This window comes from Emys orbicularis, chromosome 7, assembly GCF_028017835.1.
Source record: "Emys orbicularis isolate rEmyOrb1 chromosome 7, rEmyOrb1.hap1, whole genome shotgun sequence".
NCBI classification, from domain to species: Eukaryota; Metazoa; Chordata; order Testudines; family Emydidae; genus Emys; species Emys orbicularis.
Genome location: NC_088689.1, coordinates 32,472,768 through 32,496,128, shown reverse-complemented (window position 1 = coordinate 32,496,128; position 23,361 = coordinate 32,472,768). Strand labels below are relative to the sequence as shown.

Sequence of the window (23,361 nt, the reverse complement as noted above, 5' to 3'; positions counted from 1 at the left end):
TTGGTATGATATCAGATATCGTAAATCTTTTATCCCTTACTTTAGTCTGGAGGGGGAAACAGGGGACCGAGAATCATCTACAAAAGTACAGTTATAAAGGTTACCCCTGAGGAACAGAAACCAAAGCACATTGCAGAGAATTCAAATGGTTATTTACATTCATAAACTCAAGATTAAACCACTTCTGAAGAACAAAGCTATAAGCCCTAACACTGAATATATATCAAGTCTGGTTTTCAGGTAGTTTTAAAGTGTACAAAAAAATCAGAAGATTTTTTTCGTACCTCCACACTACAAAATTTGGTATACAAAATTATGTCCCAATCACTTTTAAGGCTAATATACAATTAATAAAAAGAAAACGACCAGGCAACATCTGAAACGCATGTATTTCAACGTTTAAAAATATTAAATTAGGATGTATTCGGAAACCGGCAATTAAAGGATTATAGCAAAACTTTTTTCCAGTAATTTCTAACTGGAGCAAAAATTTGTATGTAACGGCTACCCACTTCTAAATAATGTATTTACAGTTCAGGTATTTCATGTACAGCGTGAGTGACCTGCTTTTTATTTTACAGTCCCATTTCCACCATTTGTTTACAATATATAAAATAGTATTCAATTCGTTAAAAATACATACAAAGTATTATTTACTGCTGTCTCCGTATATAAGCCACCTCTATCGCATTTTTCTTTTATTCAACCAAACAAGAGTCCTAATCACCATCCCTGCCTGCTATGTAGAAATGGTGGCCAAGAAATACATCTCGGCACGATGAGACACAAACGATCTAACAGGTCTATGTGTGCTGGGACATACCGTTCACTAAACTTCTAAGTTGCTTTACTACGGTCTCTATTAGCTTCTGCTTGTCACGATCATTCTTCCTGAACTGAGCAAAAATATTGTTCTTTTTGCTAGTGTCTTTCATTCTGCAAGAAAAAAAGTGGATGACACAGGCATGTTAGAAATGTCACTAGCTAGAGAAAATCGGACTGGCTAAAATAAATTCAGCGCTACTTTTTCTCTTTTAGACGTGTTCACTTTGTGTTAATAAGAGTTAAAGGTTACACAAATCTCTTTTGGAGTCTCTCTTAGCTGTGTTTTCTAAATTAAATCCCAGGCATACAGACCCAGTCTTAACAAATACTACTTAAAAACCGTTTAAAACCATTAAGCTAAACATTACATAAACAGGAAACATAACACTAAAAATTACATTTGCAAATGAACAAAATTGAAGGTTGTTTAGATCCTTCTCCATCTGGTTCCATTTTTGAGTTCATTCTCAATGAAATGGTGTGCCATTCATTGATAAATTATCCGAAGTCTTTATTACTACTACTGAAACTTGAAAATGAAATATAGTGGTGATTTAAAAACGAAATACAGGAAACTAATGTCAAAATAAAAAACAATTGTATATGTATGACATGATAGGGAAATACATACCCTCTATGCACTCTGCAAAACATACATTCATTGAGGGGAAAGGAAACAAAATCAGATAACACATTTAAATCATAATAGATTTATGGTTCAGTTATATGCAGCAGATTGACAAGTTGTTTTTAGCCAAAACATATATATGCTCCCCTTTCAGACTGTTTCTCAAATCTAATTAGCTACTGTAGATTCAAATATGAGAATGTGCAGAACACAGATTTAACACTCAGAGTTTTAAATGCTTTATTTTACAAAGTGGAAACTTGGTCCCGTGATGTTACTATATTAAGCTACAAGGCACCGGAAAACTTTGAATGAGACTGTGAGCTCATTCAGTGGTGTTTTTGGTTTAATTTCCTAACCGAGATACCTTAATTTTCTCTTGGGCACAGCAAACCTGCGAAGATCGCGATACAGTCAGTGTAATATAGTACAGTACTGATTTATAAAGTACAGTAACAGTTGGCATTTACATCTCTGTTTAAAACTGGGACAAAGAACAAATTGAAACGCACATTTCTAGATTCAGTTTTATAAAATGAGCCTGACAACCTAAGAGAGGCTAGCGCTTTGCTGTTCATGTTAACGTGATCAGTAACTTTATGGTACAGACTATGCTGCTAACCTTAAAGGAAAGGAGAAAGGGCAGAAGCATTTAAATTCAGCTTGTCTTTAAAACCGAGGTAGCAAGAGCTGTTGGGAGAAGATCAGCAACAGGGACGCCAGCTGCTGGAATCAGCCCACATTCTGCTATGTCTCTTATTCACATGAACAGTAATATTTTCAAGAGAACCCCCACAAAGTGTTGGCGCTACATACTCACTTCTCCAGGAGGGTAAGGGCTGTGCTTGGATTTACTCGTAAGTACTTAGAAGTAGGTTGACCATAATCAGCTAGGTAGGTTGACCAGTCCCACACCATAAAAAGGTCCAGAAGCTACATGAAGAAGACAGAAAGACAAGCAGTTAAGATTCAGACCTAGGTTTGTCTCTCTTCCCTTGGTGTAGAGGGGAGAATGATACGTTTTAACATCCCCGAAGTACTAGCGATTTCTCAGACAAGTGGCGCCCTAGAATGGATTTTAAAACAGTCCTACATCCCCACCAGGAAACAATATGATCACTCCAGTGGTGTTTGCAAAGCGATTCTCATAGCATTGGGACTTTACACGGAATCGTTCTGCACAAGTCACTTAACATTCTTCACCAGAAATAAATAATTAAAAGCGAAGGATTAGGCAGCAAACACCTTAATTGTTTAACGATCTCCCTTCTCTTCCTACTGCATTTTTCGTTTCATTCCCGTGCTTGGGTCTACTTTATATTTTCATGGGCTGCTGGACGTAAACCAACCTAGCAGGAGAATGTTAATGTTTTAAGCTTCCCATTTTGCTAGCCCACCAGAACATTTTACCTTTGAAAGAGAGTTTGCAACTCTACTTTTTTCCACAGTAATTTAAACCAGAGGTTCAGATAATCTTAATTAAGTGCATTAAACAACCCCCGCTGGATTCTCCATGGTGACTGATCCTCCCCGGGATTGGAAAAGGGCGGGTTCAAGATTCTGCTTGTTAGCCTTGGGAGCTCTTTTAGTCCAAACAAATATAAAACAAATTGAAAAAAACCAGGCCCTGTGTTTGGTAGCATTTTAAAATCGAGTATTTGCTTTATAATCTCCCGTCAGAGCTGTTGTCAAATATAAAAGTAATCTTTTAAAAGCTAATGTGATATCTAAACTAAAGCAGCAACCCCTTTATCCAACTTTAAAACCATAATCCCCTTTAAGCCAGTTAAAACCTACTTCCTATCCACGTTTTAATTGTTTCAAACAGCTAAATACTTTACTATCTTCAGTTCGGCTTCCTATTTCTGCACCTTGTCGTTTTAATTTACCTTGTTGCTTTTTTGTTTTGTTTTTGCTTCTTTAAACAATAGAGAGGGCAAAAGAGCACTCCCATTATTTATTAGCGTGAGTCTATCTGTAATTGCCTATTTGGCTATAATGATGAGAAATGGGAAAATCCTGCAGTAGTGTCCGCTACTCTGCGATGTTAAACAAAGTTCCCCAGGACTCCCTTCAAAGCAAAGGAGGCATTGCCCCGTTTGGGGCAGTTACTACAAGCATGCCCCTGGTTTTGCTAGCAATCACAGTCAATAGTTATTGCCCTGCTTGAGTAAGATACAAATGGAGCAAACACTAATTTTCGATGCCCGCTAAACTTTTCCCCATCGCTAGCTGAAGAGTTCAACTCGGAAACAAAAGAAAAAACCGCTCGGGAGGACGATTTTACAGGCCTCATTCAGGCAAACCTCCCATTGACATCAATGGGAGTTTTGCCTGAGTACAGACTGCAGTCTCAGGAGCCAGCAAGCTGGCTTAACTCAATACAAACGGAGCATCTTCGCAAAGGCAGGGCGGGCACCATATACGCTGCTCCAGAGAAAAAAGCATCTTAACAAATGGAACGCTGCAAGCAGAGCGAACTGAAAACGCCCACTGAAGTGAAGGGGTCGCCGGAAAGTAAGCAGTTAGATCTGACCAGTGATGCATTCAACAGTGGTTAGCCATTGAATTTTCTGGTTACCAGGACATACTGATACCCCGAGGAAAGGACCAGCCTAGAGACGTGCATCTGCTTTCCTGACTGGTCCCAATCTTGCATTGCTTGTGTCTCAGTGGGAGCTTTGGGCGCCTCCAGAAGCCAGGGGCGAGCCCCTGTAATTTGAATTTTGCTGAGGGTTTTGGTCTCTGAAGACCACGCTTTTTCAACGGGCGGGCTGGGGCAGGCTGTCGTCCTTTCTAAGCCATCATGTCCCCCCTTTGCGAATGAACACCGACTAAAATCACGCTGAGCGGTTCACGCTTCTCTGGAGGCTAATGTGGCCGTACAGAAATCAGCAGTTCCCGTTACTTTATTGAATAAAGAGCAGCCGAAATTGAAGCTGCGGATCTGCAATTCATTCTCTGAGTAGCAGAAAGGCGGTTCCTCAGAACTGATTTGCTGCTGCAAGCACACCCCAGTCCCGTATTAAAGCCCTAAATGTTTGATTTACTCTATCGAATATTTTATCCTTTTAAATGGAACAGTAAAATGCCACTAAATCTACAATGCAAACACACCGTCTGAAGGATAAGGACAGCTCGTTTGCCAGTTACTGACACGTGAAGAACCTGCCTGGAGTCCATTAGTGAGTAGAACTGAATCCTCGCAAATTAAAGTGAAAACCAAGATTCAAACCATAATTACAAACTCCATAATAAACATGAGTCTGTGCTTCCCCGACCCCCACACTTACTACAACATTCTTGGCTATTTCCCCCAGTAAAATGTCTCTCAAATGGCACTAGACTTTGATACGTCACCCCGCAGCTTTAAAACAAAGTTCATTTGTGGCAACAACGCCCATACCTGCGTATCAATTATTAAGTACTGGTCCCAACAATGCCTTGACAAAAGTTTCCTGGCAGCAGATATGCACAGGAAATAAAACACTTTCGAAAACTCCCTGAAAAGAGGCTTATCAAGTAGAATCAACAACTGCAGCTTGTGTGCTATTTACAATACTATACCCCTTCCCCCCCCCCAATGTTTTCTATTAGCCTAGTCCAGTGCTCACTAGTTCTAGGAAAGGATCAGCGAATATAAATCCAACTTCCACCTTCCACGTCTACAGCATCAGTCCACTTAGACTGCTTGTTTTAAGCCCTTCTGTTATCCAATCTTTCCTTGAGAATAATTTTGAGAAAATTTCCGGGTTTCAAGCAGGGGTCAGCTACACTGATACAAAGCACCAGTTCAGCACACCATGGCTCAAATCCTCACTATAGGCAACGCCTCAAACCAACTCCCTGAAAATAGGTTTGGTTAATAATAAATAAATAAACAATAACAAAAAAAAGTTTAAAATCTTTTCCGGACAACTGTTGGGGAACAAACTCCCAATTCTCTTTTCTCATTCCAACTTTCTTTTACTGTCGGCTTTCCATTTATAGCAAAAAAGCACTCAATCACTGGTCTGGGAGTGTTACAGTATTAAAACATATCCCTCAAATAGAAAAATAATCCACCATAAGCGATTTCTCATACTATTTCCAGCAAGAAATACCTACCAATCAAAGTCAGATGACTGAAGTAAAGTAATGGGATAATTAAACTCCATCAGACTGTATTTTTGACATGATGTCGGGTTTTGAAAATCAAATAATGAAGGCGCAAGGGAAGACTAGAGGAGAGGCAAGAAAATGCTGAATAATATAATCTCTCACTCATTTGCTATACCTTATTTTAGTATACTCCAGACTAAAATTTCCTCTATAACTCTCTAAAAGACACCATCTGGGATCCAATTCCCTCCAACAAAGGGCTTCCCCATCTATTTTGAGTGTAACATTATCCAAATAAAGGACTGCTGTGACAATTCTGGCAGCTGTTTACTCAGAAATTCACTCCAGATCATTCAATCATATTTAAATTACGGGTTTCCTTAAAATAATTAGTCTGGACAAGATTAAATCATGGTTATTTTCAGATTTTTCTAAAAGGTAGCCAGATGGGGTGTGGCCAAGCTGGTTTAAGGAGACTATGTAACTGTGGCAAGCCACTAGCAATATTATTACCTATTTGTATTATAAAAATGCCCAAAGCCCCCAGTCAATATCAGGGATCATTAGAGTGGGTTCCCTGCAAACACAGTAAAAGGCAGGCCCTGCCCTGAAGAGTAACATGATACAAATAAATTCGGGAACCCAAGTCCTCCTTTAAAGTCTTGATATATTAATGAATTAATAACTAATACATTAATAACCATTATGCATTAAATACAAAAGGTGAAATAATGGCTTTTACATTTTATTTTAAAAAAACTCAGTTAAATTTTATTATATTCAGTTAAATAAAATAAGGAACACATATTACTTAAATTAGTAATATCTACTCAATTATGCTTGAATACTATAATATTAACATTTGTTATACTTCCCCATAGATAGATGTATAATGGATTTGTGATATATTTATTGATCTCTTGTCTCAAACTTCTCCAGGGAGCATTACAAGCCACAATGATGTCCATGAGTGTTAGATTTTGTTTGAATATCTCATTTAAGTGAAAGATGTGTAAAAATTGAGGATACGATTTCATTTCCTATTGGTTACATATCTGGATATAGCTGAAGAACATGTTACTCCTGCTCAGGTTCAAATGCCAATTTGAGCAAATACTCACTCAGTTTAGCTCAAAAGCTAATTATTTAAGTTGGCACTGTAACATTATTCTTTAGTTAAGCAATGCATTCTTTTGGGGATCCTCCATCATAAACATAGAAGATGCAGGTCTTTTTGAAAGGCAGTGGAATATCTGTGCATGTAAGCTGAGTTGGACAACTCAGCATTTTGTGCAATGCATAGGAAGAGATAGGTGCCTGCGAATGAGATCCACATAAGACAGCACACTAGGTGGGGAGCTACCTAAACTAGCCAAAGGAGGAGGAGGAGGAGAGAAGTGTGTGCTAAGCCCCACCCCTCTCATGGCGATAGGCCCCTAAATCCAGGTTGCAAGGAAGTGCCTTCTTCTGCTTAGTGATCCATGAACAAGAACCTGCTGCCTGGAGTCAAGTGCTTCGGCACCTATGGAGTTTCTTGTGGGACCAAATTAGGCACTTCACACAAAACAGTCATGGCAGTGGCTCTCCACCTTCCTCCAGTTTTGAATGGGACCTGATCCAGTAGGCATGCTCAGAGGCTGCCTACCAGATTAGGCCCCACACCTGAATTATGTGGCCAAACACCTCTCTTTCCCTGGTTTGTGAATTGCTCTGGGTCTTAGGCAGAAGACTGGTGTCTAGATGCCTAGAGCGGACAGCAGTGTACATGCCCAGAGGCAGAAACCTAGGTGGCTAGGGAACCTGTACTCTGAAAACTTAGTGCTGAGTGAGTTTAAGTGCCTACAGTGAGACTTTTGTGGATTGCAGTGAAGCCAAAATTTGGAGTTAGGCACCTAAACCACATATTAAAGTGCCTAATCTGGGGTTTAGGTACAGAAGTACCTTTGTGGATCTCACCCTAACTGCTTTGGAAAGTCAGATAGGGTGAGTTTCTGAAGTAGCTAGATTCCAGTACTTTAGGGGTTTTGTAGATAGAACTAGGACTTTGACTTCTGTTCTGAGGCAGATTGGTAATCAGTGGAGTTTGTGAAGCACAGATTATGTTCAGACCAACCTTTGATGCATGCTAGGCTTGCTCCTGCATGTTTATTTTTTACTTATTTTTATTACAGTAGTGCCCAGAGGCCCTAATCTGTATTGGAGTCCCACTGTGATGAATGCTGTAAAAGCATACAATAAAAGGCAGTGTGTACACCAAAGAGGGACGAGATGCCACAAGTAGATGGAGAACCAAGGTGGAGAGTGGAAGAACAAGGATAACAGCAATAGGAACAAATATTAACCAACAGTACAACCTGGAGGCTTTGCTTTCTTAATAAAATAAGCAAACAAGATATATTAATAAAACACTATCTCACCTGCCTACCTTTATCACTAGGAAGTTTACCATGGGCATCACAGTAGAGGCGTTTCTTAAGAGACCAACTTCAGCCTTCTCTGAGAGGTTGTGTTTACCTACAGAAAAACTGAGCTACTATAATCTAATCTGTGGCTAGGTCCATTTGAGAGAAAATGGCTCAATCTCCTGGCCAGTTACAGATAGAAGGTAGCATTCCTTATCATTGTTGTAATCTGTAGAACATGGATTCATGATGAGTTTAGAATGACCCTGAGGCTTTGCATCACTGTAACAATTTGTAGTCTAAAGCCCTTGGTCACTGATGAGGTTAGAGTGTTAAAGTTAAAAGTGCTTCCCCTTTCCTGCTACCATCATCTCAGTCTTTTCTAGAGCCAACTTCTCTTGGTCTAGCTGCTGATTGCTTCCAGGCACGCATGTCTTAGTGATAGTGAAGGCCCTGTTGGAAGATTAGGGCTCAATTAAGCAGGGATACATGCTCATATTCCTAAAAACAGGATGTATACACAATATTTTCCCCACCCAAAGGTCTTACTTTCAATGTGGAGCAATGTCCTACCTTCTTCAGTGCCTCAGGCACACCCTATGCACTCCAAACCTGTTTCAAGGTACAGAGAGGAAACAACTGGGATGGTCCAGGGGTTAGGGTGCGAGTGTAGGATTTGGGAGGCCTGGCTTTAAGTCCCCGCTCCAGCACTGACTTCATCTGTGACCTTGGGCAAGTCACTTAGTCCTCCTTTATGAGGATAAATACATTACAGATTGTGAGGTGCTCAGAGAGTATGGTACTTATATGGGTGCCAGGTAAGTACCTAAGACAGATAGAAACTGGAGTATCAGCAAAGGGAGAGTCAGGTTCTAGTACAGTTCCCCCACAGCCCCAACATGATCAAATGGTTACACAGCAGCCAGACTCATCCTGATTCGTTTATTGAGCTAGAGCAGCTCCCACTACACTGTGGCAGTGAACCATGATGGACCTGCAATCAAATGACACATGTCATCCAATCATAACTCCCCTCCTGCTTCTGTACACAGGTTCAGGGGCTCCAGTGTGACAATTATTCACTGCTGCTGGAGGAAATGGGACATAACGACAGTGGTTGCTGAAGGCTGGACTGCTGTTGCGTACAATTCTATACTTGTGCATTTTGTCCCACTCACAGCTGCATGTATTGCTGTGACATACTGCTATATGTAATGGGCTTTGAGAGCATGTACTGTACAGCGTGGGTGGACAAGAGCTGCCTGGTCTGCGATTCTTTGGATTCATGTCCTGGCCATTCATGTCACCTGCATCTGATTTGGCGCTTCGCAAATGTACTGTCAATGCAGGCAATTTGCTAGTGGGGAGGGCTGGCAAGCAGCCAACACACTAGCAGGGACAGATAGCTGATTCCAGGAGCATCAGATGCAAGGGAAATATCTTCATATCAACCCTTACCCAGCTCTTAAGTCTCCTTCAATTGTATGGCCAGGTGTATATGGGAACTCTGCAGAGGTACGAGACATAGATTCTCATTCAACTTTTACTTCCTTGTACAGGTTTTCCACTGTGCATGACAATCATGAATTCTCTTGCAAAACAGCATGGCATTTTTACATGGGGGATGGTCTGGAGCATAATCTATGTTCTCATAGATGAAAACAGTAATAGCAATTTTATGAGTACTGCATTCTTCATGGTATTTTAACTCACTCTTTGAAACATGAAGGTGACAGTTATCCACTAGCCTATGCAATCTTTCACGAAAGAGCATGGGAATTTATGTGATGAATTAACTACAGGAAGGTTCCCTTTTTATTTATAGAATGGAAACATATTGAGAATCACACCTACACTGTTTTTTAAAAAACAGAAGACCTACAGGGTTAAAAAGATCTTTTCTTCAATTCATAAAAACACCTAGATATAAGTAAGATGTCACGAAAATCTGACATTTGCTTGCTTCTTCAATAGAAAAGCAAGATGAAAAAGAACAAGACTTTTCCCTACATTAGCTATTTTTTGTCCACCATAGGACACCTATTAAATTTATCTTTTTATGTGACAGAGATTAGGTGCATGCAAAACCACAATAAGATTCAACATGTGGTGAAGTTATGCAATAACCAAGATTCCTCACCAAGGTAAAGATGTAATGGTAATACTCTTTTTAGATTTGGCATCCGACATTGACATGACTCATAATACAGCAGATGTAATATGTTAAATATGCTAAATTGCATTGAAATAAAGGAGGTTTGTAATCCTTGGGGATTTAAATCCTGTAATTAATATTAGCATGGAACAGGACAAAAATGTATTGAGGGCAGGTCTAATTACAAAAAGGCTAATTCTGCCAAAAATGGAAATCAACTAAAAATATAAATTGTTGATTGCCATACAGGTTTACGTGATCCCACCCAGTGCTTTCTAAATTACGGGACACAAGTCTATGGAGAATTTGCTGATCACCTGGTGCTGGCTCTCCTTGCCTCTAGCTGCCAGAACACATTTAAGACAACTAAAATTACATTCAGTATTTTCCTAATGCTACTTTTTCCACTAAAAAAAAGTTAGCTGCTGTAGTTGCTACAGGAACATTATGTGATTATGACTGGAAGAGTGGTGGTCTATCTAATGGTGAATGGACCACAGTGGTAGGCACGGTAATAAGAGAAATAAATGCATGTAATTAGAGATGTCAGCAGGAAATGAAGTGTTATTTTTTCATCTGTTTATGAAGTACCAGCTAAATACAGTTAACAAGTACTTAAAAAATATACAGTTCTATAAAGTCAGATTTCTAGTGTTGAATATTCACACACACACTGGTCCTTGAGAAGTAACATCTGATTTCCTTTTAAAGGTATAATGGGAAATTTGTTCATGTTAGCTGTAAATTTATCTTCTCAAATATAACATGTATAGCAATCCTTCAAACTGGATGGGTCCTTCCCCTTTCCAGCGTGGAGGCAGTGCAGAGCTCTGGCAGCTCTCCTTCACTCCCCAACATCAGACACACACACTTGAGGATCCACCTGTCTACCTCTGATTAGAACAGATTTAGCACAAGGCTGACAAATACTGTCATATATACAAAGATAACTATATTCATACTGTGACATGAGAAAGGTTTTTCTGTAAACACTTTATCACACACTTTTCTCCTGTAACCTTCATGGAAAACAAGAGTGGGCCAAGACAGCGAGGCAAGCTACATCTGAGAAGAGAAATTTACAGGTAAGCAGAACAAATATCCCTGTTAAGAGAAATATCAAGCTATTATCAAGCTAGAGCATATCTGTCAGCCCCTCACACTGTGACATAGCTAATAAGGAGTATGGAAAGGGGAGAGCACAGAAACAACTCCACATACAAGTGCATGAGAAAGGAGGAGGAGCAAGGGGAAAGTTCCATACTCTCTCCAGAGAGAGAAGCTAACGAAAAAATATTATAAAATGTCAGTAACAACTTTTGCCACTTCTTGGAGGATTTGCCTATGGAAAAGGTGAGTCTGAGGAGGAGACCTTCCTGGTCCAACTTTTAGTGAACATCAGGACTGATGATTTTCTCTGCTGAGGCACATGCTCTTCCCACATACAAGGTAGCTGTTGCCTGTGCTATGTTACCCTCTGGAAGTATCATGTTCCCAGCTTCACATACTCTTACTAGCAGTCTTTTGCTACTTTTCTGCCCCAGCATCTTGAATGATACCTATGAAGAGATGCTGTGATTTTCTGAGAGTCTTGGTCCTGTCTATATATTTTCTAAATGCTCTTCACACAACCAACACATGCCCTACATCTACACAGTTTCAGGTGAACTGGATTTGGACAAAAGGAAAGCTATGCCATCTCTTGCATCATGTGGACTGATACAGGTCCTTTTTACTGAAAGGTTTCTGATACCTTAAGTACCACTTGTAGCAGATACTGAACTGTTCCTCAATTAAAAGAGCTCCCAACTTAGTCAACTGATGATCAAGAATGCTGTTTTGATCAACATGAAATGTTGTAGTAAGACTGATCCCACAGGTCAAAAAAAAAGTTCTATAAGGGCTTTAGGGATAAGGTTCAGGCTCTAAGTAAGGTAGCTGTGAATATGTTATGGTTTCAAAGCTCTTGCTGTCTTCCAATAACTCGTGATATGACTGCTTGTGAACTGATTTATTGTAATCGATGCTCAGTAATGCATTAACTGCTGGTTTCAGAGTAGCAGCCATGTTAGTCTGTATCCGCACAAATAACAGGAGTACTTGTGGCACCTTAGAGACTAACAAATTTATTAGAGCATAAGCTTTCGTGGGCTACAACCCACTTCTTCGGATGCATCCGAAGAAGTGGGTTGTAGCCCACGAAAGCTTATGCTCTAATAAATTTGTTAGTCTCTAAGGTGCCACAAGTACTCCTGTTATTTTTGCATTAACTGCTGCTATTCAGAGCCTTAAGCTGCTCAGTCTGAGTCCTTCAGATAGGCCATCTTATAAGTATAGAAAATGTGTGGGAAGGAGTTTTTGTATGTGGAATTCTTGGAGCTGCATCACTCTATGAACCTAATTCACCTCTCAAATACACCACAGTCATGCACTTTTTCTTCAAGGTAGTTAAGGTGTTTATCACCTGCTCTGAATATATTTTAGGATCTTCCTTTCTACCTGTAGGCTCTTAAATTCAGTTTGGAGGGATCTGCATATATGATTGGAACCTTATTTAGCGGATTTATTTGCAGTGATTGTCTTCGTGAGACCTGAACCCACCTTTGAACTATCCTTGAGAACCAGAGTTTTCCTACATTCAAATATTTTTATTAATATATTGCAAATAGCTACATATTTATACTGTAAGCAGCAAAATGTTATGGTCTCCACTGTGGTTAGTTCTATTCAGGTGCATAAGAGTTGTCTTCCCCTTTTGCTTTTGGGCAAGAGCTGGGCAAAATCCTGCTTGGGAGGTCCCCTATGGCAGCTAGGGCTAGTCCAGAGCTGGCCAGCAAAGAAAGGAATGTGTGCTGCTGCGCCAGTTAGAGAACAAAACCAGATCATTTCTCTTGAAGTAATTCTAGAATCATTTTAAATGATCTAAATAGCGGTGTACAGGCGGAATGGTGCCTTTATCTGTGTTTTGCTATCAACTGAACCAACAAATAGCTTTGGCTTGCCCAGCTAGGTACCAGCTATTTGAGAGAGTCTCCTGTGGCACCTTTAAGACTAACAGATGTATTGGAGCATAAGCTTTCGTGGGTGAATACCCACTTCGTCAGACGCATGCGGTATTCACCCACGAAAGCTTATGCTCCAATACATCTGTTAGTCTTAAAGGTGCCACAGGACTCTCTGCTGCTTTTTACAGATCCAGACTAACACGGCTACCCCTCTGATACTTGAGCTATTTGAGAGTTTGTGAGAAAGACGAGTTGCATATTTTTGCTACTTTAGAAACCTGTTTTGATTTTTGTGAACTTAAATCCACATACTGAAAAAAAAGTTATTTTTTACTGCTTTGCTTTTAGTTATCCTTTTCTAGCCACTTTCTTTGAACACAAGAAGGATATCTCTTATGCTAAACAGTTTATTAACCCCTAATCACCCAGTTACTTCTAGACTTGATTGCATGTGTAATTACCTTTTGTCAGGTACAATTTGCCTGATAAACATGTCAGAACACTTGCTGCTTAGTCTGTTTCAACAGATAAATGCGGTCTTTCCACAGCCTTGGGGCATAATTAACAGAGAAAAAAGGCAGTTATAAAAACACACAGAAGCTGATTCACTAAGGCAGGAGTTCACAGCATGAAGCCCGCCAAGGCCTATTTCATGGCCTGCCATGCTTGCCTGAGCGCTTATTGAGTTCCAACCTGCTGTGACAGGGCAACAGTGGTAACACTGAAAAACTGAGATTTAACGTAAATTTCCACATGAACTTCAGAATGGAGTGGGATGATGTCTACTTGAAAAAAATGAAAGTGAAGCACCAGATAATGATACTGGTAGAACTTCCGTGAGGGTCAGTATCATATGTATATGTTTAAGTATGGTGTTTGGTATGGTGCTAAAAGAAAAAAAAAAAACTAAAAAGGAGATGGGGGGATTCAATTAATTAAAAAAAGCTGTGAGACTTATATTCTTGGGATTTTAACTGTGACTCATCAGGGCTCAGTAGACTCTAATTTCTTCCCAACAGTGTTTATGAGTTGTGTACCCATGCACTATGGGGAGTGCAAAAAGAAATCCCTACCTGACCTCTGGATAACCCAAACAGGAGATTAGCCCATTTCCAAGCAAAGTAGGTTGTCACACTGTTAGGCCAATTGCTTCTATTGACACTTTGCATAAACATCTTACACAGGGTGATCAGAAAGGACTGTTATGCCATTAACGTTCCTTTTTATTTTTTATACCTAAGCCCTACAGAATAAAAGCCTTTCTGAGTTAGGGATAACAAAAGGGTCAAAAGGCCACAAACATTCTTCTAAGTCGGTACAAATCTGGAAAGGTTAAATTAATTGAAAAGTGCAAATTAGAACTTTTTCAGTATCTTGAGAAAAAATCTTTTCTTATCTAGTTTACTCTAATTTGACATTAATACTTGTATACATACTTTAAACTACTACAGTGCATTTATATTTACTTTTAAATACTGAAAACTCTCACATCTTCATTTTAAGAAACAGCAAGCTGTTTAATCTTCTTAGCCAATCAATAATCTAAACAGATATTTAATTATTACCATTAAAATCCTCATGAAGAATAGTGTTAAAAATGTACAAAAGAAAATATTTCCTGCAATGCTACAATTTATTCCCCCTCACCACAATTCACCTATAATTTACACACCATACGGTTTGCGCTACATAACAAAATACTTAACATTTTCCTTACTTTTGTTTCTGCTTTGATCAGAGATGGAAACAATCTCCTTTTAATAGTATAAAAGCCACCTGCTGGGCATTGCAGACTACAGCTAATTGGTAAATTCTTTGAAATTTAGATATAATGGTTTGTGACCTTTTTAATTAAAAAACCCCAGAACCTAAAAGGCTGGGTGAACTTCCAGGAAAATAATGCTGTTGAGCATATACAATTATGAGTTATCCTAAGACACTTTTGAACAGAGAATACAGATTAGCTACATATGTGCGTTTTTAAATATGGATCTATAGCTTTTCATCTAAACATTTGCATGTAATTGTTGTAAATTATATATCTATTTTGAATAATTAAGATAAGTATTGCAAGTATATTAACAACACATTTATAATTATTTTAATTGTGGTAGTGCCTAGAGGCTCCAATGAGGGATTGGGTCCCATCATGCCAGGCAATGTACACACATACACACATTACCCACCTCTAAAAAAGACAGTCCCTGACTGAAAGAGTTTACAGTCTACATAAAAACATTGTCCTTCATTCAGAAGGATCCCAAACTCTGCAGACTACATAGGAAATATTTCAACCATCAACAAAATGAAGACCTTCCAGGAGTGGATGACACCAGCCGTTCTACACCAACATCACTATATGATACTATCTTGATAATCATTGCCTAAAAGTGTAAGGAAAAACTGCTCTAGAGCAAACAAAATCCCTTGCACTGTGAATGTGCACATGAATACGTTTGCAATCCAAACATTTTAAACATATCCGGCAAAATCTTTTTTTTACTTATTAAAAGAGCTTGCTGAAGTGAATGGGACTACTTGTGTGAGTAAGGATTTGATTACTAGTGTTACTCTGTGAACTGTGTAAAAAAAATCTTCTCAGTAGGTATGATATCATGTCTATGAATTATGAGAATCCAACTACATTATTTGGTATTTATGTTACATCCCTGAATTACAGAGATTCACCCCATCAATATGTGCACCATCAACTACTCTTACTCAACTCAGCTCAAGCAGTATTTTCAAAACATAGCTGATTTGGAGGAGCTTCAAAGACCTAGCCACATCAGTAGTATTTGAAAGAAGCAGGAGAGTAAGGGACAGTATCCATGTTCTATATTACATTCCTTAGTTCTAGATAATTATGCACACTACTTGAGCACGACTTTCATGGTTTATGATATCACTGGAACATCTCAATGGAACTGTTACTATAGCCCTATTAGACTGTAAAGTTTGAAGAAGGGACTGTCTTTTTGTTATGTTTGTACAGTGCCTAGCACAATGGGGCTGTGGCTTCTAGGCATACCCACAATACAAGTAATAAAATAATAATAAAAATAATAATGTCTTCTTCAGTCAGTGGGTATAAAATATAAACAAGCACAATGCTTTTGTGTACAATACATGTATAATTATTTATAATAAAATAATAATAATTAATAAAATCCAGTTACAACATTTTCAGGTTATATATGAAAAAAGCTTCAGACACAATAATGTCAGTTCACAAAATGTATCCTTTCCATATTTACTGAAGCATAAACACCATGAAATTACCTTCTAGAAGAGAACTGAAAAGCATGGGAGCAAAAGGAAGCAGAATTGGATATTTTTTACACCAAACAAATAACAAAAATGTTTAAAAATACAGATATGCAACTTAAACCTGCTCAGAACAAGAAAAAGTTCACTAACTGTAGAATAATATCAGCACCAAACAGCTCCAATTATCACTTCATCTCTTCAATGCTGACAAATATCACTTTAAACTGGTTAGCAAGTCTGCCTGCCACTTGCCAAAGTATTTTTTATTTACTCCTGGTGACTTATTTTGTGAATGTGGTGAATTTTAAAATCCTCTCACTGATCACATAACAGGAATAACACACACTAGTATAATATTTCAAAGTGTAAATTGATCTCTCGATCAGTGAATGTCTCTCTATAGTTTATGCTACCCTTTTTCTGGATCGCTCACCATCTAAGGAATATGCTTTCAAAGTGATGTTCCAGGAGTCAGCTATGCAATTCCCATTAGTGTCAATGGGAGTCGCAGGGTAAATTCCTGGGCATGCTTTGAAAACTGACCTCTAGATTTTCAAAAGCAGGGCAGTTTGTGTGTTAGCAAGGCAATGTCTTGAGTCTCCAGTTTTTAGAGCACTGCACTTAAGTTTGATGGTTTTCAACAAACTTAAATATTACATTTAGAAATTGTATTTATAAGAGAACATTTAAACATTTACCAAAAAATGAAACCTTACTTTTACATTTAAATACTTACATCTGTTTCAAATTTATGTCCGTAAGTGAAGATAGTAGCTGTCACTATCTTGAATGTTAGGGTATAATCTCTCACACATTTGTAAGTGTATAATATGTAAACTCAGAGGTTATGACATCTGAACCAGAGGGAACTGTTGTTTTGCTTAGAAAAAAGCCAAAAGTTCAAACTAATCCTTTATAACCTAAATTCTCCCAAAGGGCAGAATACTTTCCTAAAATCTAGACCTTAAGGTATATTCTGTGAGATGCCTGGTCTTGTTACATTCACGAATAAACCCAAATACACCTCTAATTCTTTGGCACTTCAAATGAATTTAGGACTGTCTGCAGAAAAAAATGCATGCTGTTGGAGTTATGTGAAGAAGCTTGCTGCTCTGTTAGCAAAACCAGAAAAACATTCAGCTCCTACAACTTTTGCAAATCCCATTAATACTTTAAGAAGCCACGGTCTTCTGAATAAAGTTGCTGTGAAGTAGTAATTGAAGGAAATATAAGTAGGCGGGCCAGTACAATATATAATATAGCAATACAATACAAAGATTTGTGTAATTACAGTGCAAATAATCTTTATTATAAAGTGCCTTCTTCCTCATCATTAAAGAATAATGGTCTAGTGGCAAAACAAAAAAACAAAAGAAAACTGTCTTTTGAGTTTAGAAACAGACAAGAGTTTCAAAAGCAGCAGTCTGGCAGACAGTCAGTCTCCGGAGGGCAGGGGTTCTGGCCAAATTGTTCCTGCGTAGTCGGTTAGCCTGTACAACAAGTCCCTTCAAACAAAGCCTAAAACTATGTCAATGATAAAATTTGGGTGGATGAAAAATTGTGTATTATGCATGTTTCAGGGTCATTCATCAATTTTTGAGCTTATGACGCAAAGGCGTGCGCTGTTAAAGATCATGTAGGGAATTATGTGCACAGTCCCCCAAAACAGAACTTATACCTCTGTTCTGCACAATGTTTTCAAAATCTAACTTACATGCTATAATTATGAGGAAACATTTACAATATTTTAGCTGAATTTAAAGCTGTAACTTTTATGTTGACTTTTTTTTTTTTTACAGGGGTTTATATAAGCTCTATTTGGGATGAAATATAGCATGTAATATCTGATCTGGAGAGTGAATTTTTACCCACATTGGGTTTATATAGTTATATTCTTCTATAAGAAGCTATATTTTTCTATAAGTAGCTTTTTTAACTACATCAGGTTTAAAACTGGCTTAATTGTAAATACTTCGCTTGTTTTGAAAAATGAAGATTGAAAAGTGTCATATTATACATATGGCACATAAGTTTCTTTTAATAACATTTGTTGTATCTGTACTAAAACTGTATTATGTGCCTCAACCTTTTAGATAATGTGCGTTTACAGCTGCTGATATCTAGGAATAATAAAATCCATCATTTTAATCAGATCCACTTTGCTTTCCTCTAAACGCTGTCTAAACTTTGGTGTAACTGGAATATGCTGTTTCTAAATACAAGTCATGTTCACTGTATAATCCATTATTTTCAAAGGGGGGAGACACTGTCAGCATGCCATTTGGTTATCCTACTACTAGCCACTGGGAACTGCTAGCATATCCAGTGAATGGGTTCTATGTGGCTCTCCCCTCAAACAAAGAACTATTGTCTCTGGGCATATATTTTGCCTTAACTTCAGCATTATCAATGTAGGTCTCTCTAGGTATCTACAACCTTAGTTTATTCTAAACTAAACCTGGATACACAGACTCTTAACCAACAAAAAGTCAAACTCTCTGGAAAAATACCATTTTGAACAAGCTAATCCAATCTGTCTTTGTATACATGCACATCAAATCTACAAAGTGAATCTACTATACTATAGAACTAAACACTGAAGTGTTCTGCCCAAGAGTGCAATAATTATAGTGTAAAGTTTGAAACTCTAGCCAGGTTATTTCTAGGGATTGAAAATTTGGTGTTTTGAAGACACAGCTATGATCTGAGAATGTGGCTATGTAAAATGACATAAAAGGGAAGATAGTTTAAGCATTGTTTGTGGGAGTCCAGTTCTGACCAACTGTGTCCAGTTGTCCAGTGACCAAGTGTGACATAAGAAGCTTTAAAAATCTTAAATTATAACTGTGCAGGAGGCAAAAAAGGATTTCTTCATTTTCATTTGTGAAGTCCCAATCAGCAGAACTGTTCCAGGAGGTGAACAGTCTGGTTAATATGGATAGTTCATATCTGGTGACAGAGCAGAGTATCTCTTTCTGTGGGGAGTTTTCCAATTATTATGCAATAAGATTTTTCAGATTCAGACCAAACTATACGTCACATAAACCAGACTAAGCTATAAAATGGAGCTGTGTCTAGGAAGAATACTGAGATTGCGCTAGCTATGGTGGTTCATGATGATATTGTCCTAGCACTGGATGCTGATGAGGTGTCTACGCAGATTCTTCAAGGCATTTTCTTTGAGGGGGCTCTTCACTCTGGAATGTCTTGCCCTCCCACCCCCACAGAGTTCATTGACCTTCTGGATATGCTGCAGAGTTTATCTGTTTCTGCAGAGGTTAATTGGGACTCCGCAGTAGGTGAAGGGAAGTAGTTTGTTTTGGTGGTGAGTCTTTTTTACTTATTTTGTTTGGCTCTATAAAGTAAATGCCTTTGTTTCACTTGAGCACTCAGAAAACTGTAAATCTAAATACAAGAAATAATGTAAAGACTCACACTGAGGTACGTAACATGGTCCAGTGTTGTGGATTCCTATGTTAGATGACCATCAAAGCCGCCAACATCTGGCACCAAAATTAGTACAATACATCACTGAGACCAGATTCTGCCTCTTCACTCTAACTATGTCTTTAATCTGTTCCCTGAAGCTCTGCTCCAGAGCAATATTGTCTACACCACTTGGTATTTATTTTTCAATTTATACAGCACATCTATGGTACAGTAGTGCCTCTAAGCACATCCATACAAATTTAAAAACATGCAATAATTGACCAAATGTCAATACTACTAACTAAAGACTCCACCAGCTAGACAATTGAAATCCTACCAGCTCAACCCAACCTTTGGAGAAAACCGGGGTAAATGTCTAAGCCTTGAAATATGTCCTAAAGGTCAACAAACATGGGCTCTGTCAATCCAAGAGAAAGTTCCAAAATTGGAGGCTTTCCACTGAGACCCCTTTGTAGGTAAACTAAAGCCAATAAAACCAGGTCAACCATTAGATGAAGTGTCCAGCTGAGCTCTACATCTGAGTTAGACCATGAGGGAACACACACCATAACCAAAAACTTAAAGGACTTTATAGGTCAGAAATCGACACCTTGAATTGCACCCAGAAACTATGCAGAAGTCAGTGAAATCTGTGAAGCACAGTGTGATAAACTCATTAACATTCTGTTCTAGCTGAAGTTTCTTCACGGGCTGCCTCATGAGAAACACATTACAGTAATCCAGGGTATGCTTGCACCACTTACTTTCTGGCTGATGAAGTTGCATCCCTTAGGCAAAACTATACTAGACCTGGGAACCACTGGACCAGAAATGCAAGTATAGCCAAAATCACTGGTTTAGGAATTGATTATAGCCAAACTGTAAGTGAAGCCAAAACCACTTGTTCAGGTATGATAATGTAGCTGTTGGTGGACTATCTTCAGTGATTTCTCAATCCCCTCCCCACCTACCATTTCAAGTTTACCTCTATAGTCCATATATTAAACTGTACTAACAAACATTTCAGCAAGCTTTGGGGCCCACAGCAAAATCTTAGCTCTTTTCTTTGGAAAAGTCTTCTTCCCATCACTTAAGATGACATATCTCGATAAAACAATATTTTGTCTCAATTCTTGTTATTTGTTTAGTTACACTGGGTGATGGGAAAGGACATGCAATATGTAACTTTGCAAGAATTAGCCTGGTTCTCATGACCTGAGCAATAAGGTATTAAAAATGGGACTTTTGCCTCTGTCCTCCTTCCTCTGTTTTCCTGCTACTTTGAAATATTATCCATTCTGAGCAAGTAATCTGTGCTAGATTCTTGTGCTTCTTAAATGCATATTATTGTCATCCGTTATTGACCGACTATGTCTATTATCACATGTAAGCAGTGTTAATCCCCTAGTAATTAACACCCTTATTAAAGTAATTTGAACTCAAAGTAGTTTAAGTCTATTACTGGTTTTACTTAATTAAGCTTGTTGGGAATGTTTTACATTGTCCTTTGAGTTTTCAGCTTGTTTTTTTTATATATATACTATGGTTGTGCCTTTTCAATCTACTATTGACAAATTTTTCTTTCAAGTTACATAAATATGTATCTGTGGACTAAATATTCAGCATGATTCTCCCTCGTTGTGAAGAGTTCTACACTTTCCTCAAGTTCAATGTGTGTAAGATTTAGGCATCACTGTGAGTGTATACCATTCCCTAGTGTATTATATGGGTACGGGTCTGAACTGCATTTGTGGGGTCCATGTTTATTCTTCTATCCTGTTGGTGTGTAAAACAAAACAGCAACAATGCATCAGAGGGCTGCTAATGAGGAATTAAGGAGCCCTCTCTTTAAACTCCAGCTTGGCAGTGTTCATAAAAAAGTACTTTTTTATTTCTAATAAAAATGACAACTTTTTTGGCATCACTGAGGCTAGGAAAATTTCTTTTGGGGTGATTTATCTAACCACAGCTTGGATCTCTGATATGACTAACAAAAATAAGGTGGTTCGACATTTTCTGTAAAGCAAATAAGTCCATTAAAAAAATAAATTGTGTTGTATGTCTGTTGCCTGCTCCTCCCTCAAGGGCAAAGTGCTGACCTGACCCACACCTACAAATCTCAGGTGCACTGACTGATTGGCACCTCAGATCTAGGACTGAAAGTTGAAAATTAATTTCTCATTCTTGTTTCTTTGGATGTGCCAACAAACTGCAGAATGAACCATGCTGCATTTTGGGGGAAGTGCATACAATAAAGGTCTAGGCATGTGCACTTCTTCCCAAGTGCAGTATTGAGCACATAATACTTAAACTGAAACTATGGGTATATCTACATTGCAATAAAACATCCACAGCTGGCTAGTATCAGCTGACTTGGGCTCGCTGGGCTCAGGCTGTGGGGCTATAAAGTTGCAGTGTAGACATTTGGGCTTGAGTTGGAGCCAACCAGACCCTCCGGTATCCCAGAGGGTTCCAGCCTCAGCCTGAAGTCTACACTGCTATCTTATAGCCCAGCAGCCTGAGTCCTGCAAGCTTGAGTCAACTGACATGGACCAGCTGCAGGTGTTTTACATATCCTAAGAGTGAAGACAGCCCGAAGACTTTCCCCTTCTCAATGGGCCACAGCTGATCTCCTGGGCAACAATTATTTCACAGACTCCAGTCTCTTTTCATCTTCCTCTTTTCTTTTTTAAGAATATTCTTATTGTATCTCAGTACATACCATTTAAAAAGTGATAAGTACAGAGAAAAGAAAAAGGATAAAGATAACAGTAATAAAGGTTTAGGGACATTTTTCTAAGTAAGTCTTTTTCTCTTTCCTCCCTTATATTTAAGATGTTATCTGTCTCTTCTACCATCTACCACATTCAGCTTCATAACATCTATTCTCTTTATTTCCATTGTTTTTCTCCCCATATTCCCTTTTCTGGTTCCCCACCATCACCCTCCCCCTCACCCCTCTTCCGATTTCCCTGTCTCTTTCTTTGAGTCCCAATTTGACTGTGGGGTCTTCAAGATGGTGCTGACCTCTTCCTTTGCCCATGCCCTGGGCTAGGCCAGTTCCAAGAATTCAGGGATTTTATTTCAGGGTCTACACACCCTCATCTTCACAAAGAGTTCCTGTACTCCCTGGACTGGAACCTAGTGTAAAAGCACAAGTGACCCAATGAAAAGGACCAGTACAAGGAAACTGTGGAAGGAAGTCAGTTTTCATTTTAGGTCACTGATGGTAGTCAGTCAAGGAACCCAGGATTATTATTTATTGTTTGTTTTATGGTAGCACCAAGAGGCCACAATCAAGATCCGACTATGTTAGACACTGTACAAACATATATGAAGACACGGTCTTTGTCCCAAAGAGGTAAAAGTCTAAGTGAAGGGCAGTAGTTTGTCTAGAAGGCATTAATTACACATCACTTTTTTTATGTTGCTGGGCATCAGAATTTTTACAGCCTTGCCATATTGTGTTCTCTATGTTTTGGAAGCATGTAATCACACATGTAATGATACTGCATGCCTGCTAAAAGCTTCCGCCATCTCCTCAAA

The 23,361-nt window shown here is 38.6% G+C and overlaps 1 protein-coding gene across 1 annotated transcript in view; it reads right to left on the bottom strand.

Moving 5' to 3' along the window:
• Nucleotides 1-803: 803 nt before the first annotated feature.
• Nucleotides 804-23,361, bottom strand: part of EXOC6 (exocyst complex component 6) — a 176,942-nt gene continuing 154,384 nt past the window's right edge. The window contains exons 21-22 of the mRNA XM_065408079.1: nt 2,274-2,386; nt 804-936 (exon numbers count right to left, since the gene is read on the bottom strand). Of these exons, the coding sequence (XP_065264151.1) occupies nt 804-936; nt 2,274-2,386 (246 nt within the window). The remainder of the gene's footprint in view (nt 937-2,273; nt 2,387-23,361) is intronic.